The following is a 20566-nucleotide window of genomic DNA, read 5'->3' as shown; positions in this document are numbered from 1 at the left end:
AAAATATAAAATAAGTTGTTAGGAAATATTTCTAAGTATATATATTCCCACAGTAAACTAAGAAACCCAGTAATTAAAGGACTCAGAACCTGCAGCAAAAAGGTACAAATATATATAATGTGCATCAACTAACAAAAACAATGAAAAATACTGCTGGTGGCATATGACTATCAGTAAAAACATTTCGAAAATTTAATCACCCAAGATGGTATAGAAAATACAAAAGGATAAAAGGAATAATACTAGTTCATTACTGGACATGAGATAATAAAGTAGAAAAATTACAAAAAGAAATAAATTCATATGCATCTCTCTCAGTTTTTATATATGAAGCAATAAAACATTTGTAGGGTTACTGAAGACACTAAAAAAAAAAAAAAAAAAAATTAGCTAGATTTACCTGGACTTCATAGAACTGTGCTCTGCTCACCCAATCTCTTCTGAGAGGGTTTCTTCAACATTATTGACTTCAGAACTTGTAATCTCAGTAGAAGAAGCCAAAAGTGAGAAGTAGGTACCATGACATGGATAGGTGTGCCAACTAGCTATCAGGAATGGGCCACCTGTAATGCCTGAAGAGGAAAAAAACCAATACCCCACGTTGATGGTTGTTTTCTCTGTGAAATGTGGCAGATTCAAGTTTGGGAGTTGAACCAGTTTACAAAAGTAGAAAACACAAAGGAAAAAAACACAAAAGGAAAGGAAGGAGAAGGCAAAAACGAAGGAGGAAGAGAGAAAGGGGAAAGAAAGAAGGAAGGAAAAAAAGGAAGGAAAAAAAAAAAAAAGCTGAGCATGGCACGCAGAACTGAGGACAAATTGCAACATATGCTAACACCAAGGTCAGGAACACTTGTATTCGCAAGTCCCAAACAAAAGGGTGGGCATAGACTTCAGCTTACACTATGAATAGCTTTTTCTCTTGCTCATTCTCACAGCCACTAACATTGGTTCATTGAAGTGGGTATCACCTGCCTTCTGGGAAAATAACAGACATGACCTCTGCGGAATAAAGTATTTCGATGCATCTTAATCGTTATCTTCTGTCACAGACCCTTCAGGAAAATTCTCCAATGTTCAAACTTCGAGAAGAAGGGTGGTAAAATTATTTTTATAAAAATAGTCAGCATTGATGAAGGAATTGACAGCTTGGTCCTACGATAAAGAACCGGACTGATACAAATCCAAAACTTGATTCATGACAGAATTTTCATTAAAACCTTAATGAGAAACATATGCAGTATTGAAGATACAGAAATTGTATTACTTTCATTAAAAATCAGGATGAAAGATTATTTTGCAACATTTAGGATATCAACAAAAATAGAGATTTAAATATGCAAAACTGTAAAGCCATTGAAAGAGAATATCTTTATATTAAGAAAGAATTTAGACAAGACATACAAAGCACAAGCACAAAGAGAAGATTAAAATTTGAACTATGTTAGAATGAAAAATTTCCATCCCACCAAGTCTATCAGGCACAAAAGGAGTACTAGCTAAAATCAGGTTGAAATATAGACATTGCAGAAATCATTAAAAGGCTAGTACCTAGTATAGAATTTATAAAGAGCTACTACAAATGTACAAAATAAAGATAAAATAACCCCGCTGAACAATGAACAAAGAATACAGACATACAACCAAAGAAAAGAAAACTCTGCAGGTAGCATCAAAGCACTTAAAACACTTCTTTCCACTTAAAATGACAATGCAAAAGCTTAAACAAGAAAGGAGACTCCCTTAAACCCATCAGACCTGAAAGCATTTTGGAAGTCTGATAATATATAGTATTGATAAGAAGATGCAGTAAAGACCAATCTTGCACACTGTTTGCAGGAGAGCAGATGGATTGAGTAATTTGGCCCTTTTCTCTGAATTTAAAGATGTTCTTTTCTTATAACACAGAAATCACCCTCCAGGGAGTGCACCTGAGAGGATCTCTTGAACTGATATACACTCAGAATTTCAGAGGAAAAAGCATTGCTAGATTTTCATATTATCCAGAACAGGAAAATAGATTCATTTATCAATAATGGAATGGATAGAGGGGCACCTGGGTAGCTCAGCGGGTTAAAGCCTTTGCCTTCAGCTCAGGTCATGGTCTCAGGGTCCTGGGATCGAGCCCCGCATGGGCTCTCAGCTCAGTGGGGACCCTGCTTCCTCCTCTCTCTCTGCCTGCTTCTCTGCTTACTTGTGATCTCCTTCTGTCGAATAAATAAATCAAATTTTAAAAATAATAATAGAATGGATAGATAGTGTGTGGTATGTGTATATACTCACGTAGACTATCTCAGTGAAAACTGATGCTACATGAACCAGCAGGGAAGAATCTAACCATATTTACTAAAAATAGAATAATTTGCAGAAGGAGAGCATAACTCGTTATTACCAAACTTTAAATCTTGCTAAATAACATTATTTAGTTCTGTGATTACATAAACACCAGCAACTGTTAGAACTCTCCATGGGGATAAAAATATTACATTCAATGACAGTTGAATGCAGGCAATGGAGAGAGGAAGAGAATCAGGCAGGGATGGCTCACTGTGAGAAGATCTGAGTGTGTGAAACGTCTGAAGCAAAGTGGCAAAGATGAAGACTTAATGATGATCACTCACGCTTGTACAGGTGGTCTTTACAGTATCTTATATTTTTGCATATGGGTTTGAAATGGTCCATAATAAAAAATTAACAATTGAAACTGCTAAATTAATTTTATTATGGGAATGACTGATATAAAGTCAATCTACTTAAGGAAAGATGCTATTCCACCTGAATTCTTATGAATGAGGATACCATTGGACCAGTAACATAATTCTACATATTGCTTAGAGTAATAATCTGAGATTCAGAAAGGTAATCATTGTTATATGATTTCTATAAAAAGAAAAAAGGAAAAATTTCTTATAGACGATGGTAGAGATGTTTCCAGAAATTAGTTTGGAAATTATTAAAAAGTATAAAAGCAAAGAGACAGTCATTGATATAACATCATTTGGTAATTATTTTATCATTTAGTATCAATATGAGTGTATATATGGAATCTTCTCTCTTGAATTCATGGAGCAATAAGAATGCCATCTGGTTTTTTCTTTCAATTTCTGAGTTATTTTTAATTTATTGAGCTGAAACTATCAATATTAGCAAATAATTTGACACTTTTTTCTCAACTTCCATATGTGAATAAGTAAGACAAAAAACACATAATGACAGAAAGTGATTTGCTAATTATAAATGTTCATTAATTGGTCAGATAATAAAATATCCTATATATATACTTATAACCAAAGTGTCTATTTAAGAAATAACTTCTTTTCGACAACTTTCCTGATTGCACTTTTAACATCTTTGTTCCGAAGGCTATAGATCAAAGGGTTTAACATAGGACTCACAAAGATATAAAACACTGCGACAATTTTCCCCTGTTCTACAGATGACTCAGAAGGGGGTCTCAGGTGCATGCAGAACAGTGTCCCATAAAAGATGGTGACAGCCGTCAAATGGGACCCGCAGGTGGAGAAGGCTTTCCGCCTCCCCTCAGCAGAGCGGATACGCAGAATGGCTGAGAAAATGAAAATGTAGGAGATGAGAATGATGGTGAGCGAACAAGTAAGGTTGGAACCGGCCACCACGAACATGGCAGTTTCTTTGACATAAGTATCTGAGCATGCAAGGACTATGAGAGGTGGGTCTGCACAGTAAAAGTGGTTGATTTCATTGGGTCCACAGAAGGAGAGGCGAAGCATCAGGATGGTCTGTGCCAGACCATTTGCAAAGCCATAACCATAAGGGGTAGCCACAAGAGAGAAGCAGACACATCGGGACATCTTGCTGCTATACAACAAGGGTTTGCAGATGGCCATGTAGCGGTCATAGGCCATCACTGTGAGCATATAATAATCAGTGATCACCAGGGCAATGAAAAAGTGGAATTGTATCATGCAACCCAGAAAGGAAATGGATTTTCTCTTGGATAAGAAATGAACCAGCATCTGAGGAGCGACGCTGGTGGCGTAACAGAGATCCACAAAGGAGAGGTGACTGAGGAAGAAATACATTGGAGTGTGAAGTTTTGAGTCACTTCTGATCAGCAAAATCATGCTCACGTTGCCGATTACCGTGATAAGGTAGATGACTAGGAAGACTACAAAAAGGACAGGCTGCAAGTCAGCTCGATCTGTCAGTCCCAGGAGAATAAACTCAGTCACCACTGTGTCGTTTTTCTTTAACATTGTGTGTCTTTGGCTTCAAATGAGGGCTAAAAGAAAGGAAATAAAAACGTATGTCTTTTGTCACGTGTCCCTTACCCCCATCATATCATCTGATCCGTCTTCTCTAAAACTTGTAGGAACACTTGTGACACAAAGAAATAGTTGAGGAAGCGTGCAATTGATATTTTAACCCTTTAAAATAGTATAGCGCTCCTTTTAGTGGGGCAGTCATATTTTAAATGTTTTTCTGCAAGTCCCCTCATGTTGAAAAGACTTTATATTCTCTGCAAGATTTATTACATTAGTTCACTTACAATTTCCTTAAATGCTATTGTGTTTCGAACATTGCAGTCCTTTGTTTCTCAGTATATTTTTGACGTTGTATATAAATCCTCATCTATTTAGCACAACTGAATGGAACGACACACATCCCTGCAGAACTTGTCCTCGTGCCCCTCTGAACTCAAGACCAAGTCAAGCCGTTTGTTCCCTAACTCTGCAACGCATGTCCTTTCTCTTTGTGACTCCTCTATTCAGAAGGCCCTCCTATCACCAAATCCTACTTAACTTTTAAGACTCAGCCTAGGATCTCCTTTGATTTGTGTATTAATGCCAAATATCAGGGCCAAAAATTGGTTCATGGTACATAAAAATCAATTATATATTTGGTATAAGATACATGTACAGTACATAAACTATATATATCATGTATATAAGATATACACATACATAGGTATTAGTGACACCGAGTATTCATTGGAGGAGTGATTAGGGAAAACATATTAAAATGTTCCCTGGTGTAGGGAAGGAGACAGTAAGGAAAAGATTAACAAAGATATTCTCACTTTATAATAACCTTATTGTAACTCTGCCGCCTTTTAATGCTTGTAAAAATTAAGAAAAATTCTAGAACAAATTCTATTTAAGTTTTACAGGACATGGAAATGATCTTACTGGCATAATATTCATACTAATTATACAACTGAACAAGATATAAGATACCCTCACGTGCCTCTCCTCCCATTTTGCAGGATAAAAGTACCACAAAGACCATCATGGGAAACCTACCCTGTCCTTCAATAACACACACTGCCTCTTACAAAGGCACTTTGTAAATGTCTCTGACATTCTTGTCCATTGCACTATACCATTGCACATGTGGACTTAGAACTTATTGATCAGGATAATAAGATGCAGGACAAATCATCTAAATCAATGTAACCATAATTATTTTGTATGTTTCTAAGTTCTTAAGATTAGAGTAATTATCATAATAGAAAAGTACTCTTTGAGGTTGGGATGGTATTTTTTTTAAAGATTTTATTTATTTATTTGACAGACAGAGATCACAAGTAGGCAGAGAGGCAGGCAGAGAGAGAGGGGAGGAAGCAGGCTCCCTACGGAGCAGAGAGCCTGACGTGGGGCTTGATCCCAGGACCTTGGAACCACGACCTGAGCCGAAGGCAGAGGCTTTAACCCACTGAGCCACCCAGGTGCCTGGGATGGTATTTTTTAATAAATATCTACTTATTGACACATAAATCGTGTGTCGAGATAATTAATGTCTCTGTTACTGTGGGTTAATGATGTATGTAATGCAAGCTTGAACATTTCAGATAATTTAACTGAATACTTTATGACAATATCTTTTCTTTGGAGAAACAAAACACAACATGCTATATGATTCGAACAAAGAAAACTCAGAGAGAGGCATTTGTAGGAAACAGAAGTGACTCTGGGGACACCTGAGTCTCTGCACTCTTGAGAGGGGACACCTGAGACTCTCTCAAGTAGATGCTTGCTGGCCCTATGCAAGCACCCAAAGAATTTAGAAGGTTGGTCTTTATTTTTAGAAGGCTGCTGTCTCCGGATAGGTGGCTGACATGGAAATGCGTTTAGTGAAGGAATCTGCATGAAATGCATTTTTAATTAACTTTATTTTTATTTAGATTCAATTTAAATAATTAATGTAGATCATAAACCTAAGAGTGGCTGATTTTCTATGAAGGGGTAGAGAGCATTATACAATAGGATGCTTGTAGTCAGAAAGAGTAGCATCATTAACTTGGAAGGAACTAGAACGATTATTTAACACCACTCCCTAATTTTCTTCATGAATTAAGAGACAGTATACATGGCTAGGTTTTGAGTGTCCTCAACATAAACAGATACTGGGAGTCTTCAGTGAGACCTCCTTGCCAGAAAACCCCATATCTAATTCCTAGCTATGAAATCTGCCCAAGTTACTCATCTCTCTGTGACTAATTTTTCTCATGCATAGAGTTTGGTTCTCATAGCAACTCCTTCATATGAGGGATTTAATTCAGGTAAAACCCCAAATATATCTGACATGTAGCAAGCATTCAATAAGTTGTAGCCTGTATTATATTGCGTAAAAAATTCAGGTCTAGTATAAAATAACACTCAACATCAAAGTGTTAATCTCAAGGACTAGAGTTCATCTAATCATTAGTTACAGACTCACTGCCACCTAGAACAATGCTTTCCCAAACGGGGACAGTCAATCATTATATATGGAATGAATGTTCTTTCTGGTCTATTGAACATTTATAAATACTTCTACTTTTAGATCATTAGAATTTAAATAAAGATATTTACTAATTCATCATTCTGTAATTTTATTTTTATTCATTAAAGGATTTATTTCTACAACCCAAAATGTATTTTTACAATATCAAATCCTACCTTTGAAAGTAGTGTGATTTCCTAATAACAGTATGGATAGAAAAACCTGAAGAGTTTATAACAGAATTATCATATAGGGACCAAATTCCTATGGTTTAATTATTTCTAGCATCAAATCATTCAGACTATGTACAGCTACTATCTTATTCTCTTGCAAATCCTAACTAAGCTCATCAAAGACATAATTTTAACCCATTCCCCAATGCCAACAGGGAATCAAATCTCCCAAGAATCATGAAGGAATGAGATTCATCATTTATTTTAAATTATGCTTGAATATTTTTCTTAGTATTTTAATATTTCATCTTAATATTTTTTCACTGGGGGCATAATAGGTTCTTCTGTTTACAACATTTAAGGTAGCATGGTGCCTGGTATACAGAGAAAGTTTTGGAGTCTGGGATGCATGCCATTAGAAGATCAACTAACTTCTGTTGAAGGTTGGTCCTGGGATGGAACCCCTCATTGGGCTCCTTGCTCAGCACGGAGTCTGCCTCTCCCTCTCATCTGCCCCTCCTCACTCCCCACTTGTGTTCTCTTTCTTTCTCTATCAAATAAATAAAATATTTAAAAAAGGAAAAAAAATAATAATTTCTTTTTACTAACATACTTCATGAAGGATTTGATGGTAGCATGGATTTAAGACTAAGTGTTATAAAATATAAGGGATAATTATAATATTATACTAGAGCTTCTACCCATCTCAACAAACCAACTAGAGAGAAAAGCATTTTCAGAATGACAAAAAGTCTATATAGGGGTTTTGTTTGTTTGTTTATTGTTTGTTTATTTGTTTAACTAGGGATTTTTGCCTATCTGACAAGATTTTTTATTTACTCTTTGCATGTTCATGGCAAATGATATATAAACATTCTGCATGTTTCTCTTATATTTTCAGAAGAAAATTTAATGACAAGGTATCTTTAATTGTCATATTCTTTGGGACTTGTGGTGAGACATAATTACATATCACATAGACTTGTGAAGTATGACTTTCTTTTGAAGAACAGCTTTGGACTTAGAGCCATCAGAATTTAAATAAACCCTTTGATCTTTCTCTTTAGGTAAAAGCCCGGTCCTTCATATTTTAATCTTTTTTTTTTCTTTTTTTTTTTTTTTAAGATTTTATTTATTTATTTGACAGACAGAGATCACAAGCAGGCAGAGAGGCAGGCAGAGAGAGAGAGAGGAGGAAGCAGGCTTCCTGCCAAGCAGAGAGCCAGATGCGGGACTCGATCCCAGGACCCTGAGATCATGACCTGAGCTGAAGGCAGAGGCTTAGCCCACTGAGCCACCCAGGCGTCCCTTTTTTTTTTCCTTTTGTGACTTACAAGGCCCCTTATCACTGGGGAAGAGAGGCTTTGATCTGCATGCATTTTGCTTCTGCTTCTCTTTGGCCTTTTTTGATCTCATATCTGCATGGTTCCTCTGCTGTCCCACACCAGGAAAATGCATCTTGCAGTCATTAATCCCTCTCAGCCTAACACAGCCTGCTAAGCCTTCCCTGCTGACCCAGCTGCACCTTGGCTCTTGGGCAAACTATAGGCCCTCCCCTACCTTAGATTCGTTCAGACATGGCCCAGGAATCCCTCTGTGTAGTACTCAGCTTTACTGATGCAACACATTTCAGGTTCACACCTTAGATATTTTCCTATTCCCCTAATAGAGGAGGCAGAAAATTTGGAAATTTGGTTGCTGCCCCTGCCCCATGGAAATCAAAGAAACTGTGGAAACATTAAGTTAAATCCAAGGAGCAAGTGTTTAAGTAAGCTGAACCCAAAGTTTTCTTTGTTTTGGCGACCTGACATGTTGATTCAGGGACAAAGCCCACGGTAAGGAGACAAGGAAAGCCAGTCTCTGAGTGATCCCTGAAGGCCTTAAATCTTCTTTTCTGTTTTTTTTTTTTTTTAATCCACTCATTAATATGCCCATGTCAAAGGGCCAGGCTTTGGTTCTTTATTTTGTGATAATCTACATTTTTCTATGTCAAGCATTAATGGTAGACCAGAGGAGGAAAATCAGCTCAAAGAAAGATACAATACTATTTTTTTGCTACTCATAGTCATAATGGTATTACTATGAACCTGGTCCAGAACTACTAGGACTTTACTCTTATTTCAAATTCTAATGTAGATAAGATCCAAAGAGGAAATATTATATGAGTAAATGTGTATCAGGATCATGAACTAAATATATGGTATAAGCAAGCAGTCCATGCTAACAAGCTTACTTGAACCCGTTTCATTCAAACTAACCTTTCAATGAGATCTGAGAATCTAAAAACTTACTCATTGCAACTTGCAATCTAATTCACAAGGAGAAATGATCTTAGGTTACTGATGAAAATGAGATAAGATGCTGCTGACACGGAAGATCACCAAATCACAACCCTCTGTTTAGCATCACTGTTTGGGTACTCATTAGTAACTCTTGACTACACATCAGCTATGCACCCAAAATGTAGTATAGATCTCCTCAGGAGATGTCAAATGAAATGGCATTAATTCTGTCCTCAGAGCACTGACTGTTCTGTAAAAGAAATGGGAACAAAGGAAGCAAGTACCACAATAGAAACAGAGAAAAACCCCAGGACTATTCACAAGGGGAGAACTATTCCAGCTGAAGATATGATGAGCAGAGTCATGGCAAAGACCTCTTCATTGTAAAGAACACAATACTTTTTTGTACCCTAGAATGAATCTCAATATCAAAATTGGTACTCCGTGGTTTTGCATTTAATAAGACACTTCATGCATCTAAAGATTAACCCATAAATTAGGATCCCATCCATTAAGAAATGACTTTCATCTTTTGTAAACATCACCAGAGGGAGTCCAAAAGATGTCCCATAGGTGATTTCCCAGTGAACGTTTCAGGGATGATTCATTCAGAACTAATAATTCAGGTAAAAAACCTTCCAATTTGGGGACCTTCCAGAAGCCTAGGAAATCACAGGTAAGTCTGACAATTCTGAAAATCAAGAACTTCTAATTAATGTTGTTTGATTTCCTACTATCTTCTCTGTTGAACATAAAATGGAATTAGTAGTGATTATAATTATCACATTAAGACAAAACCATAGACAGGTAGACAAAGACAGCAGATGACTGGTAATGCATTAGAAGATCAGTCCTCGCAACCATCCCGAACTTAGTTACAGATCCATTTCACAACTAAGCTAAGATTTAGAATAAGCTTAAATGTTAGCTTTAGCCAGTCCTTGGATTTCAAAAAGTCCATATATCTAACTTCTCTTTTAATTCTTCCACCTCCAAGCCAAAAGCCTTAGAATTTGGCACAGAAAATATACTCCCATTCCATACACCTTACTGATTTCATACACTTTTTATTAAGAGAAACACTTATCTTTTTTGTTTTCTTCAATTTCTTTCATAAGTGTTCTGTAGTTTCTAGAGTATATATCCTTTAACTCTTTGGTTTATTCCAAGGTATCTTATGGGTTTTGGTGCTATTGTAAATGGAACTGATTCCCTAATTTCTCTTTCTACAGTTACATTGTTAGTATATGAAAACAACTGATTTCTGGTCATTGGCTTTGTATCCTGCCACATTACTGAATTGCTGTATGAGTTCTGGTCATTTGGGGGTGTAGTCTTTTGAGTTTTTCACATAAAGTATCAAGTCATCTATGAAGAGAGTTTGACTTCTTCTTTGCAAATTTGAATACATTTTATTTCCTTTTGTTGTCTGATTGATGTTGTTAGGACTTCTAGGACTCTGCTGAACAATAGTGGTAAGAGTGGACATCCTTGTAGTGTTCCTGATCTTAAGGGAAATGCTCTTAGCCTTTCCCCATTGAGAATGATGTTCACTGTGGGCTTTTCATAGATGGTTTAACGAAATTGAGGAATGTACCCTCTATCCCTACACTCTGAAGAGTTTTAATCAGGAAACAATGCTATATTTTGTCAGATTTTTTTTTTCATCAATTGAGAGGACCATATGGTTCTTGTCTCTTTTCTTATTAATGTGTTCTATTACACAGATTTGTGAATGCTGAACTACTCTTGCATCCCAGGGATAAATCCCGCCTGGTCATGATGGATAATACTTTTAATGTACTGCTGGATACTATTAGTTAGGATCCTGTTGAAAATTTTGGCATCCCTATTCATCAGGGATATTGGTATGTAATTCTCCTTTTTGATGGGGTCTTTGTCTGGTTTGGTATCAAGGTAATGGTGGCCTTGTAGAATGAATTTGAAAGTTTTCCTTCCGTTTCTATTTTTTGAAACAGCTTTAGGAGAATAGGTATTATTTCTTCTTTGAATGTTTGGTAGAATTCCCTAGGGAATCCATCAGACCTTGGATTCTTATTTTGGGGGAGATTTTTGATCACTGCTTCAATCCTGTTACTGGTTATTGGTCTATTAAAGTTGTCAGTTTCTCCCTGATTCATTTTAATCTCATAGATCTGAAGAATAGGCATTGTTAAAATGTCTATACTTCCCAGAGAAATCTCTATTTTTAATGCCATCCCAATCAAAACACCATGGCATTTTTCAAAGTGCTGGAACAAACAATCCTAAAACTTGTATGGAACCAAAAAAGATCCTGAATTACCAATGGAATGTTGAAAAAGAAAAACAAAGTTGGGGCATCACATTGCCTGATATCAAGCTATATTACATAGCTGTGATTACCAAGACATCATGGTACTGGCACAAAAACAGACACATAGATCAATGGAACAGAACAGAGAGCCCAGATATGGACCTTCAACTCTAAGGTCAACTAATCTTCAACAAAGCAGGAAAAATTATCCAGTGGAAAAAAAGACAGTCTCTGCAATAAATGGTGGTGGGAAAACTGGACTGAAATATACAGAAAAATGAAACTCAACCTTTCTCTTACACCATACACAAAGATAAACTCTGAATGGATGAAAGACCTCAGTGTGAGACAGAAATCCATCAAAATCCTAGAGGAGAACATAGGCAGTAACCTCTTCGACATCGGCCACACCAATTTTTTTTAAGACACATCTCCAAAGGCAAAGGAAGCAAAAGTAAAAATGAACTTTTGGGACTTCATCAAGATAAAAAGCAAAGGAAAGAGACAACAATGCAAAGATGCAAACCACGGAATGGGAGAAGATACTTGCAAATAACACTACAGATAAAGAACTGGTACCCAAGATCCATAAATAAATTATCAAATTCAGTACCCAAAAAACATATATTCCAGTCAAAAAATGGGCAGAAGACATGAATAGATACTTCTCCAAAGAAGACATATGAATGGTTAACAGACACATGGGAAAATGTTCAACATCATTAGCCATCAGGGAAATTCAAATCAAAATCACATTGAGATACCACTTTGCACCTGTTAGAATGGCAAGAATTGACAAGGCAAGAAACAACAAATGTCGGAGAGGTTGTGGAGAAAGGGGAACCCTCTCACACTGTTGGTGGGAATGCATATTGTTACAGCCACTTCAGAAAACAATGTGGAACTTCCTCAAAAAGTTAAAAATAGAACTACCCTATGATCCAGCAATTGCACTACTGGGTATTTACCCCAAAGATACAGATATAATGAAAAGAAGAGCAACATGCACCCCAATGTTCATAGCAGTGTTGTCCACAATAGCCAAACTGTGTAAAGAGCTGCAATGCCCTTTAACAGAAGAATGAATAAAGAAGATGTGGTCCATATATACAATGGAATATTACTTAGCCATCAGAAAGGATGAATACCCAACATTTGCATCAACATGGATGGAACTAAAGGAGATTATGCTAGGTGAAATAAGCCAAGCAGAGAAAGACAATTATCATATGGTTTCACTTATTTGTGGAACATAAGGAATGGCATGGAGGACATTAAGAGAAGGAAGGGAAAATGAAGGAGGGAGAATCAGAGGGGGAGATGAGCCATGAGAGACTGTGGACTGCAAGAAACAAACGAGGGGTTTAGAGGAGAGGGGTTTGGGGGAACTAGCAGGGTAATGGGTATTAAGGAGGGCACGGATTGTATGGAGCTCTGGGTGTTATAACAACAATGAATTATGGAACACTACATCAAAAACTAATGATGTCCTGTATGATGTCTAACGTAACATAATAATAATTTTAAAAAATTTACAGGGATTTTGGTAAATAAGTGTAAAGTTAAAGGTGAAAAAGAAAAAAAATGTGAACTTCTCCCTTTCCTCATTTGAAGGAGCTTCTCATATACTTTTCCAATTCAACTTTGCACTAAATATGATCGCATTGCTATAACCAGGAATGATCAAAACAGGTTTACATTGTTTATTAAAGGGGAATACACTTTTCTTTACTGTTTATTTTTTTTATATACATATACATGTTTTTACATATATGTATATATATATATATATATATATTTTTTTTTTTTAAATAAAGTAAACTCTACACCCAATGTGGGGCTGGAACTCACAAACCTGACATCAAGAGTTATATGTTCTACCCACTGAGCCAGCCAACAACTCCTTTTTTACTGTGTCCTTTCCCAAAGTTGCAATAAATTTTATTGACTTCTCAGCTGAAGCATCCCATTTAGATAAAGTTCTCAGAAAAGATTCTTTTGGGTTTAATTTTTTTGTTTGTTTTCTTCCCCCTGCATTGTTCATGGACCTTGGATTTCTACCTACACTAAGCATAATTGTGATTCTTTTCAGTAATTCTGTTATTTGAACTGTAATGATTTTATACATTTAATCATTATCTTCTTTGGGATTATCCTCATTCCTCTCATTGTCTCACTAATCTTTCTCTTGGCATAAGAAAAACAGTGAATGACAAGGTTTGGGGGTCTCCTAACAACTCGAAAAGCATCTAGCTGGTGGAGGTCTCATGGTATGGCAGGCTCTGAAGTGTGATGTGTGACTGAAAAAAAAAATGATGCCATTCAACATGACCTGTGTTGGCATTTTTGAAACATGGAACACTTTAGTGAGAATAAGAACACGTGAGTTCTTCTCTCCCACTCCTTCACTTCAGCTCATAATTTGAAATATAATGATAACAAATTTACTTCTGCAAGAGACGTTTCTCCATGTGTACCCCAGAAAGGAAACCCTGGGTTAAGTGTAGTAAATAATATAATGGTGTAATCATTAATAAAAAGGTTTACTTCTTTTTCCTTCTATTTCTGAATGCAAGAAAACCTAAATTAGGGTTTTGGAAAGATTCTCTTTTTTAAAGCTTCCAAAAATCAACAGAATGTTGTCAAGGTTACAGTCAGAGGATGGAGTACTTCCTTCTTCATGCTAATGAGGAAATACGTTGTGTGCATTGATGATGGCAAGTTTTATATATAAGTAAATTCTCTGGTAATACCTCAAGATCCTCTGCAAGGGGAAGTGTAAACTCTCAGAGCATAAAGCCATGTGATAAACCTCCTTTATTTAGTTTAAACTGTCTCTTTCAGTGCTTCAACCCTGACTGGGCAGTAAAATCATATGAAAAGTTTGTTCAAAAAGATGTCAATATGTGTACCCAACCTGAGTACCGCTGTGACCCAAATACTGGTGCTCTCAATACTTCAACATTGAAACCCAATTTGAAGCCAGAGTTGATAGATAACCACTGATCTAAGTGTGATATTTGTGAATGTATTATTTTAATAAGCAGTAGAGTTATTCTTTAAAAGGTATGGACTTTTCATATCCTCCTGGCCTTATGAAATTAAAGGTAACTCAGTTTTTTCAGTCCTGAGTCAACTTCCATCTGTTTCCAATAGTCCACCCTCCAAATTTTCATTGCCAGTTTCCAAGGTGTTAGGTCAGTAGTACCATTATCATTAGCTCATGTTATAAAAGTAAACCCATAATTGTGCTTTGTACTGTACATTGTTTACATGGCAGCTATAATCTTTGTAGTAACTCAGTCTCCACTGGTATATCAGGGAGGTAAGACATCTACACATCATGAAAAAAATCAGCTGATGTGATTTGGCAAAGTTACCATTACCTCTTTGATTCATCCATTTGCTTAACTAATGGTTATTGTGTATCCACTGATTCAGGCACTGGCCCAGGTTCTAGGGATAGGGCACACATAAAGTTCTTGTCCTCCTGTGATTAACAGTTTAATGGAGGATAATCAAAAAATATATGTAAATAAAAACTATTTATGTAAATAAATAATACTTTCAGAAGTTGTAAATGAACAAAAATAGATTATGGGCCACGACTAAGAGCTATTTGGTATGGAGCTTAACTTGAGACATCTAAATGAAGTGATGAAGTTAAGTCAACGTTCTGGTAGAAGAACTTTCAAAGCAAAGATCAATATATGCAAAGGTCCTGAGGTAGGATTGTGTTCAACATGTTCAAAAATGCTAGAAGGACAATGCGGCATGAGAAAAAGGACTGAAGGGAAACTTTTATCTTAGACCTAACTGGTAGCAGAGGAACTGCTGACAAGCTGTTCTAAGATTCAATGTGCAATCTTTTGAAGGTACAGCAGACAATACTTCCTGATAGTTTAGATATCAGATGTGAAGTCAAGGGCAGGAGATAAAATGAAATATGAATATGAGATATATAATGTAAAATAAATTGGAAACTGTGAGAAAAAGAGACCATGAGACTGAAGATGATATTAGGTGAAAAACAATTGAGACCTTAAGTGACTGGTTTGAAGCAAAGGAAATAAAAAGGACAAATCACCAAAGAGCCAGGAGACTTATGTTGCTATAGGAGGTTAAGGAAGAAATTAGGGAGAAACCGAACATCAGTAAATGTACAACAGACTCTCAAGAGTATAGGCTACTCCGATTTCAAAAGGTTGGCCCTTGCAGACAACAATACAATCAGTCTACAGAGCATCACCCCTTCTTCCCACTTCCTGATGAAGTATTTATGTCATGATCAGACTATGGCAGTAGTCACATTTGAGTGTCAAAGGTTCTGATCCTATAGCCTAATTACTGACACCAATGAGCTAAGTCAAATTCCATATGTTCAAGCTGAGTGAAAGTGAGAGCAGCAAAACAGCCAGCTCAGCTGGTGTATGGACTTCAAATATATCGTCTACTTCTCCAGCCTCCTGACAGCAGCTACTGAAGCCCATCCATCTCTGGAGGAAGTAACAACCTATTTAAACCAAGCCTTTCAAAACCGGTTTGTGTTAGTGCCCATTTACCTTTCTATTCTTGAAATGTCTACAATTTATTTCTGTTTTTATATCTGAAAAAATTGTTCCCTTATCAGAGAATATGAAGATGGCCCTACTTCCCCTGCACAATGGCACCAAGGCAACTGAGTTCATCCTGCTGGGACTGACCAGTCAACGAGAGGTGCAGCCTATCCTTTTTGTGGTGTTTCTCCTGATTTACCTCATCACCCTGACAGGGAACTTCGGCTTGATTGCATTAATCAGACTCACTCCCTGGCTGCAAACACCCATGTACTTTTTCCTCACCCACTTAGCCTGTGTGGATATTTTTTATTCTACTAATGTCTCTCCTCAGATGCTTGTGAATTTCCTCTCTGAGAAGAAAACCATTACCTACACGGGATGTCTGGCCCGGTGTTTTGTTTTTGTGACTCTGCTCCTTACTGAATATTACATGCTTGGTGCCATGACCTATGACAGGTACATGGCTATCTGCCATCCCCTGCATTATAAGAGCAGAATGTCCAGGCCACTTTGCATCTGCCTTGTCACTTTTCCCTACCTCTGGGGTTCTCTGGTGGGCACAATGCAGGTAATATTGACCTCTCGCTTGTCCTTTTGTGGACCTAACATCATCAACCATTTCTACTGCGCAGACCCACCCCTCCTCATGCTGAAATGTTCTGACACTTACATAAAGCAGACTGCCCTGTTTGTGTCTGCGGGGATTAACCTCACTGGTTCCCTACTCATCATCCTCATCTCCTATGTTTTCTTTTTTTTTTTTTTTAATCACCATCATGAGGATCCGTTCCAGTGAAGGGCAGTGCAAAGCCTTCTCCACCTGTGGCTCTCACCTGACTGCCGTCACCATGTTCTATGGGTCCCTATTCTGCATGTATCTGAGAACGGCAAAAGAGCAGTCTGTAGAACAAGGGAAAATTGTGGCCGTGGTTTGTATCTTTGTGAATCCCATGTTGAATCCATTTATCTACAGCCTGAGGAACAAAGATGTGACGGCTTTGAGATCAGTGGTTATGAGAAACCTTTGTACAGTGGAGAAAAGGTCTATTTTGACAGTCTCAAAATGAAAAAAATCTCAAAAACAATTGAAAAGCAATCCATGTTGGTTATATCCAAATGCAGTTCTTTGAAGTAACAGTAACTTTTTTTTTTATGTACATATTACTTGGAACCAAGTGATAATCCAAATGGAAACAATTAATGTGAATATTAATGGATAGAATGACTGTTGGGAAACACATCACCAGAAGTCAGCTGTTTACAATTAAGCAGGGCCTATGTTCAGTCTCACTCAAGAAATCACTTACATTTATTTGTAGGCAGAGAAGTTCTTCCTTTCAGTTTATAGGTCAATACTATTGACCATCACTGAGCTATTCTTATTAGCAAAGTGAGGTGTTTGCAGTAGGTTTTCTGAATATGAAAATGATTTACATCTATATGCTATATTACATAGTTTCCTTTAATGAAAGCTGAATATCTTCTTAAAAAAGGCTTAAAAAAGGCCAATTTCAGATGTTCATTCTCAATACACTTTTGGTGCATTGTAATGTCAACTGAGCCTAAATTGAAAACTGTCTGTATTTTATTATTTTCAAAAATAACCATTTTTTTTACATTTTAATTACCCAAATTATTTGTTTTCTTGACAATCATTTACTCTGTAATTCTACATATTACCATTCAGTTCTTGTCTACCCACAAACTATTTTAAAATAACAGCTGCTCTAGGGGTGCCTGGGTGGCTCAGTCAGTTAAGTGTCTGACTCTTCATTTCAGCTTATATCATGATCTCAGGGTCATGAGATCGAGTCCTGCCTTGGGCTCTATGCTCAGCATGGAGTCTGCTTAAGATTCTCTCTCTCCCTGTTCCCTACTCCCTCCTGCTCTCATTCTCTCTCAAATAAATAAGTTAATTTAAAAAAATAAAATAAAACATATTCCTTTCCTAAGAATCTCAGTTGATACAACAAAGAAGCAAACGATTTTAAATGATATGTCCTAATATGAATAAAGGCAGAGTGAGATGGTTACTCTCAAACAACCAGCCCTAAGTGCAAATGGCTGCCACTTCCTGAAAAGAATTTACCCCTAGAAAAAGTTAACCAAAACTTTAAAATTGTTCAGAGCATTTAATTCAGCAATTTCCCATCCTAAAGAAACAATTAGGTATGTTCATAGAAATATGACTCAATCATAGCAATAATGGATATAAAGATATGATGGAATAATGGTTTGCAAGACAAAGTATGTAAAAATCGAGTGCACCAAATGCATTTTTAATAAGAGGTTACAAGTAACTTTTGTTCTTATTCCAAAATTGAAACACTCTTTAGTGTATTTCAATTTGCTTTTCTACAAGTAATAAGTAATATTTTTGCAACTAAGTTCAAATATGATTTAATTTGGGGTATAATACTACTTTATAAGTGATATAAAATAGTCTGTATGAAAATACGAATATTACACCATCAAGTGGATACCAATGTTTAAACTTATAAATGGCAAATGATCCCCATTTTGTTTCATGAGTTATAAGAATATGCATACATATCAATTCATTGAGTAAAATATAACAAAATATGAACAGCAGTTACCCATTGGTTTAGAACATATCACCAAGGTCACTCCCTCACATCTGTTTATATTTTTATGTATGTATAGTTAACATGTTTGACAGAATCAGCCTTATTTAATTGACTGAGATATAAGAATGAAGTCTAGGAGCCTCTGGGTGGCTCAATGGGTTAAGCCTCTGTCTTGGGCTCAGGTCATGATCCCAGGGTCCTGGGATCAAGTTCCACATCAGGTTCTCTGCTCAGTGGGGAGCCTGCTTCCTTTTCTCTCTCTCTCTGCCTACTTGTGATCTCTGTTTGTCAAATAAATAATAAATAAAATCTTAAAAAAAAAAAATGGACCCTAGCTGCAGGTCCTTTTTTTTTTGTTGTTTTAAGATTTTATTTATTTATTTAACAGACAGAGGTCTCAAGTAGGCAGAGAAGCAGGCAGAGAGAGAAGAGGAAGCAGGCTCCCTGCAGAGCAGAGAGCCCAATGTGGGACTTGATCCTAGGAGCCTGGGATCATGACCTGAGCCGAAGGCAGAGGCTTTAACCCACTGAGCCACCCAGGTGCCCCAAACTAACTGTGGGTCCTTTACGTGATGTTCTAGAAAATCATATGAATACATTATAGTAAGTATAGGAATTGATTTCATATAAGTGTTTAGTACTGTGGTCTTAGAATAAGAGCATACAATATAAGGGGCGCCTGGGTAGCTCAGTTAGTTAACCTTAAGCTTGTATCTTCAGCTCAGGTCATGACCACAGGGTCCTGGGATCAAGTTCCTTTCAGGCTCCCTATTCAGTGGAGCACCTGCTTCTTTCTCTTCTCCCTGCTCCTGCTCTCTCTCACTATCTCTGTCTCTGTCTCTCCAATAAGTAAATAAAATATTTTTTAAAAAATACACAATATTAGAATACAAAACATTTAAGGCAACTTAAACAAATTTAATATATATTTCAATACACAGCTATCTACTTGACTAATAATGCATAGATAGGTTAATGTGGATGAATTATGCATCTCTTCATATAACCTTATTTACTATAATTGGCACAATAGAAATTTGTGAACTACTGTAACAGCCTTTTCTACAAAATAATGAGTCACAGACACTTTTATGAACCAAAGTAAACATTAGATGTTTTCCTCCAGAAAGATACAGAAGCTACTCTCATTTGTGTACTGTTTCAGGGCATTCTTAGGTCTACAGAACCAATTGATAGACTCTATTAACTCTGAATAAATTAGATCTAAATCAGAACTAGTACCTGAAAAATATACCTAGATTGCTATTACACTAAATTTATAAGCAGGTGTTGACAGTTTATTTTTAAAATCGAAGAGCATAAATAATATTTACCATAAGACAAAAACTCTCTCAGGATGTCTGCAATACATATTGGTTGGGAAAAATTTACTGAGTGCTTAAACCTAAGAGGTATCCATATATTTAAATTTCCCTAGCATGATTTAAGTGATTACTCAGGCACCAGAACCATCATTCTATATTATTCATTGGAGAATATATTATTTCATACTATTTTAAAGTAAAAAATTGATCACCCTATTTTGAAACTCACTGTAACTCTGCAGACCACATAATTCAGAAAAATGGATTTCTGGTGTTTTTACTGACTGAATTAATTCTAATACTTACTCCCAAGTAAGTAAAGACACGAAAGTATTATATGAAGTTATTGGACACCACTAATTTATATTCTGAGATTTTTTTTTAAAACATTGTTTAACTTCAATAACTTCAGTTATTATTAAAACAAGTTGTCTTGGAGCTATTAATTCTTTTTTTTTTTTAAAGATTTTATTTATTTATTTGACAGACAGAGATCACAAGTAGGCAGAGAGGCAGGCAGAGAGAAAGAGAGAGAAAGAGGGAAGCAGGCTTCCTGCGGAGCAGAGAGCCCGATGCGGGGCTCGATCCCAGGTCCCTGAGAT

The 20566-nt window shown here is 36.5% G+C and overlaps 2 protein-coding genes across 2 annotated transcripts; one reads left to right on the top strand and one right to left on the bottom strand.

Moving 5' to 3' along the window:
• Positions 1 to 3293: 3293 nt before the first annotated feature.
• On the bottom strand, positions 3294 to 4250 carry LOC132009873 (olfactory receptor 5M5-like). The gene has a single exon (XM_059387888.1). The coding sequence runs from the start codon at positions 4230 to 4232 to the stop codon at positions 3294 to 3296; it is 939 nt and encodes a 312-aa protein (XP_059243871.1). The 5' UTR covers positions 4233 to 4250.
• An 11877-nt stretch (positions 4251 to 16127) lies between these two features.
• LOC132009862 (olfactory receptor 5M5-like) lies at positions 16128 to 17118 on the top strand. Its single transcript, XM_059387880.1, is given in 2 exon segments — positions 16128 to 16817; positions 16819 to 17118. Coding segments are annotated over 2 exon segments (990 nt in total).
• The last annotated feature ends 3448 nt before the right edge of the window (positions 17119 to 20566 follow it).

Source organism: Mustela nigripes, chromosome 1, assembly GCF_022355385.1.
Source record: "Mustela nigripes isolate SB6536 chromosome 1, MUSNIG.SB6536, whole genome shotgun sequence".
Taxonomy (NCBI): domain Eukaryota; kingdom Metazoa; phylum Chordata; class Mammalia; order Carnivora; family Mustelidae; genus Mustela; species Mustela nigripes.
The sequence above is the reverse complement of the archived record's forward strand: the minus strand, read 5'-3'. Positions and strand labels throughout refer to the sequence as shown.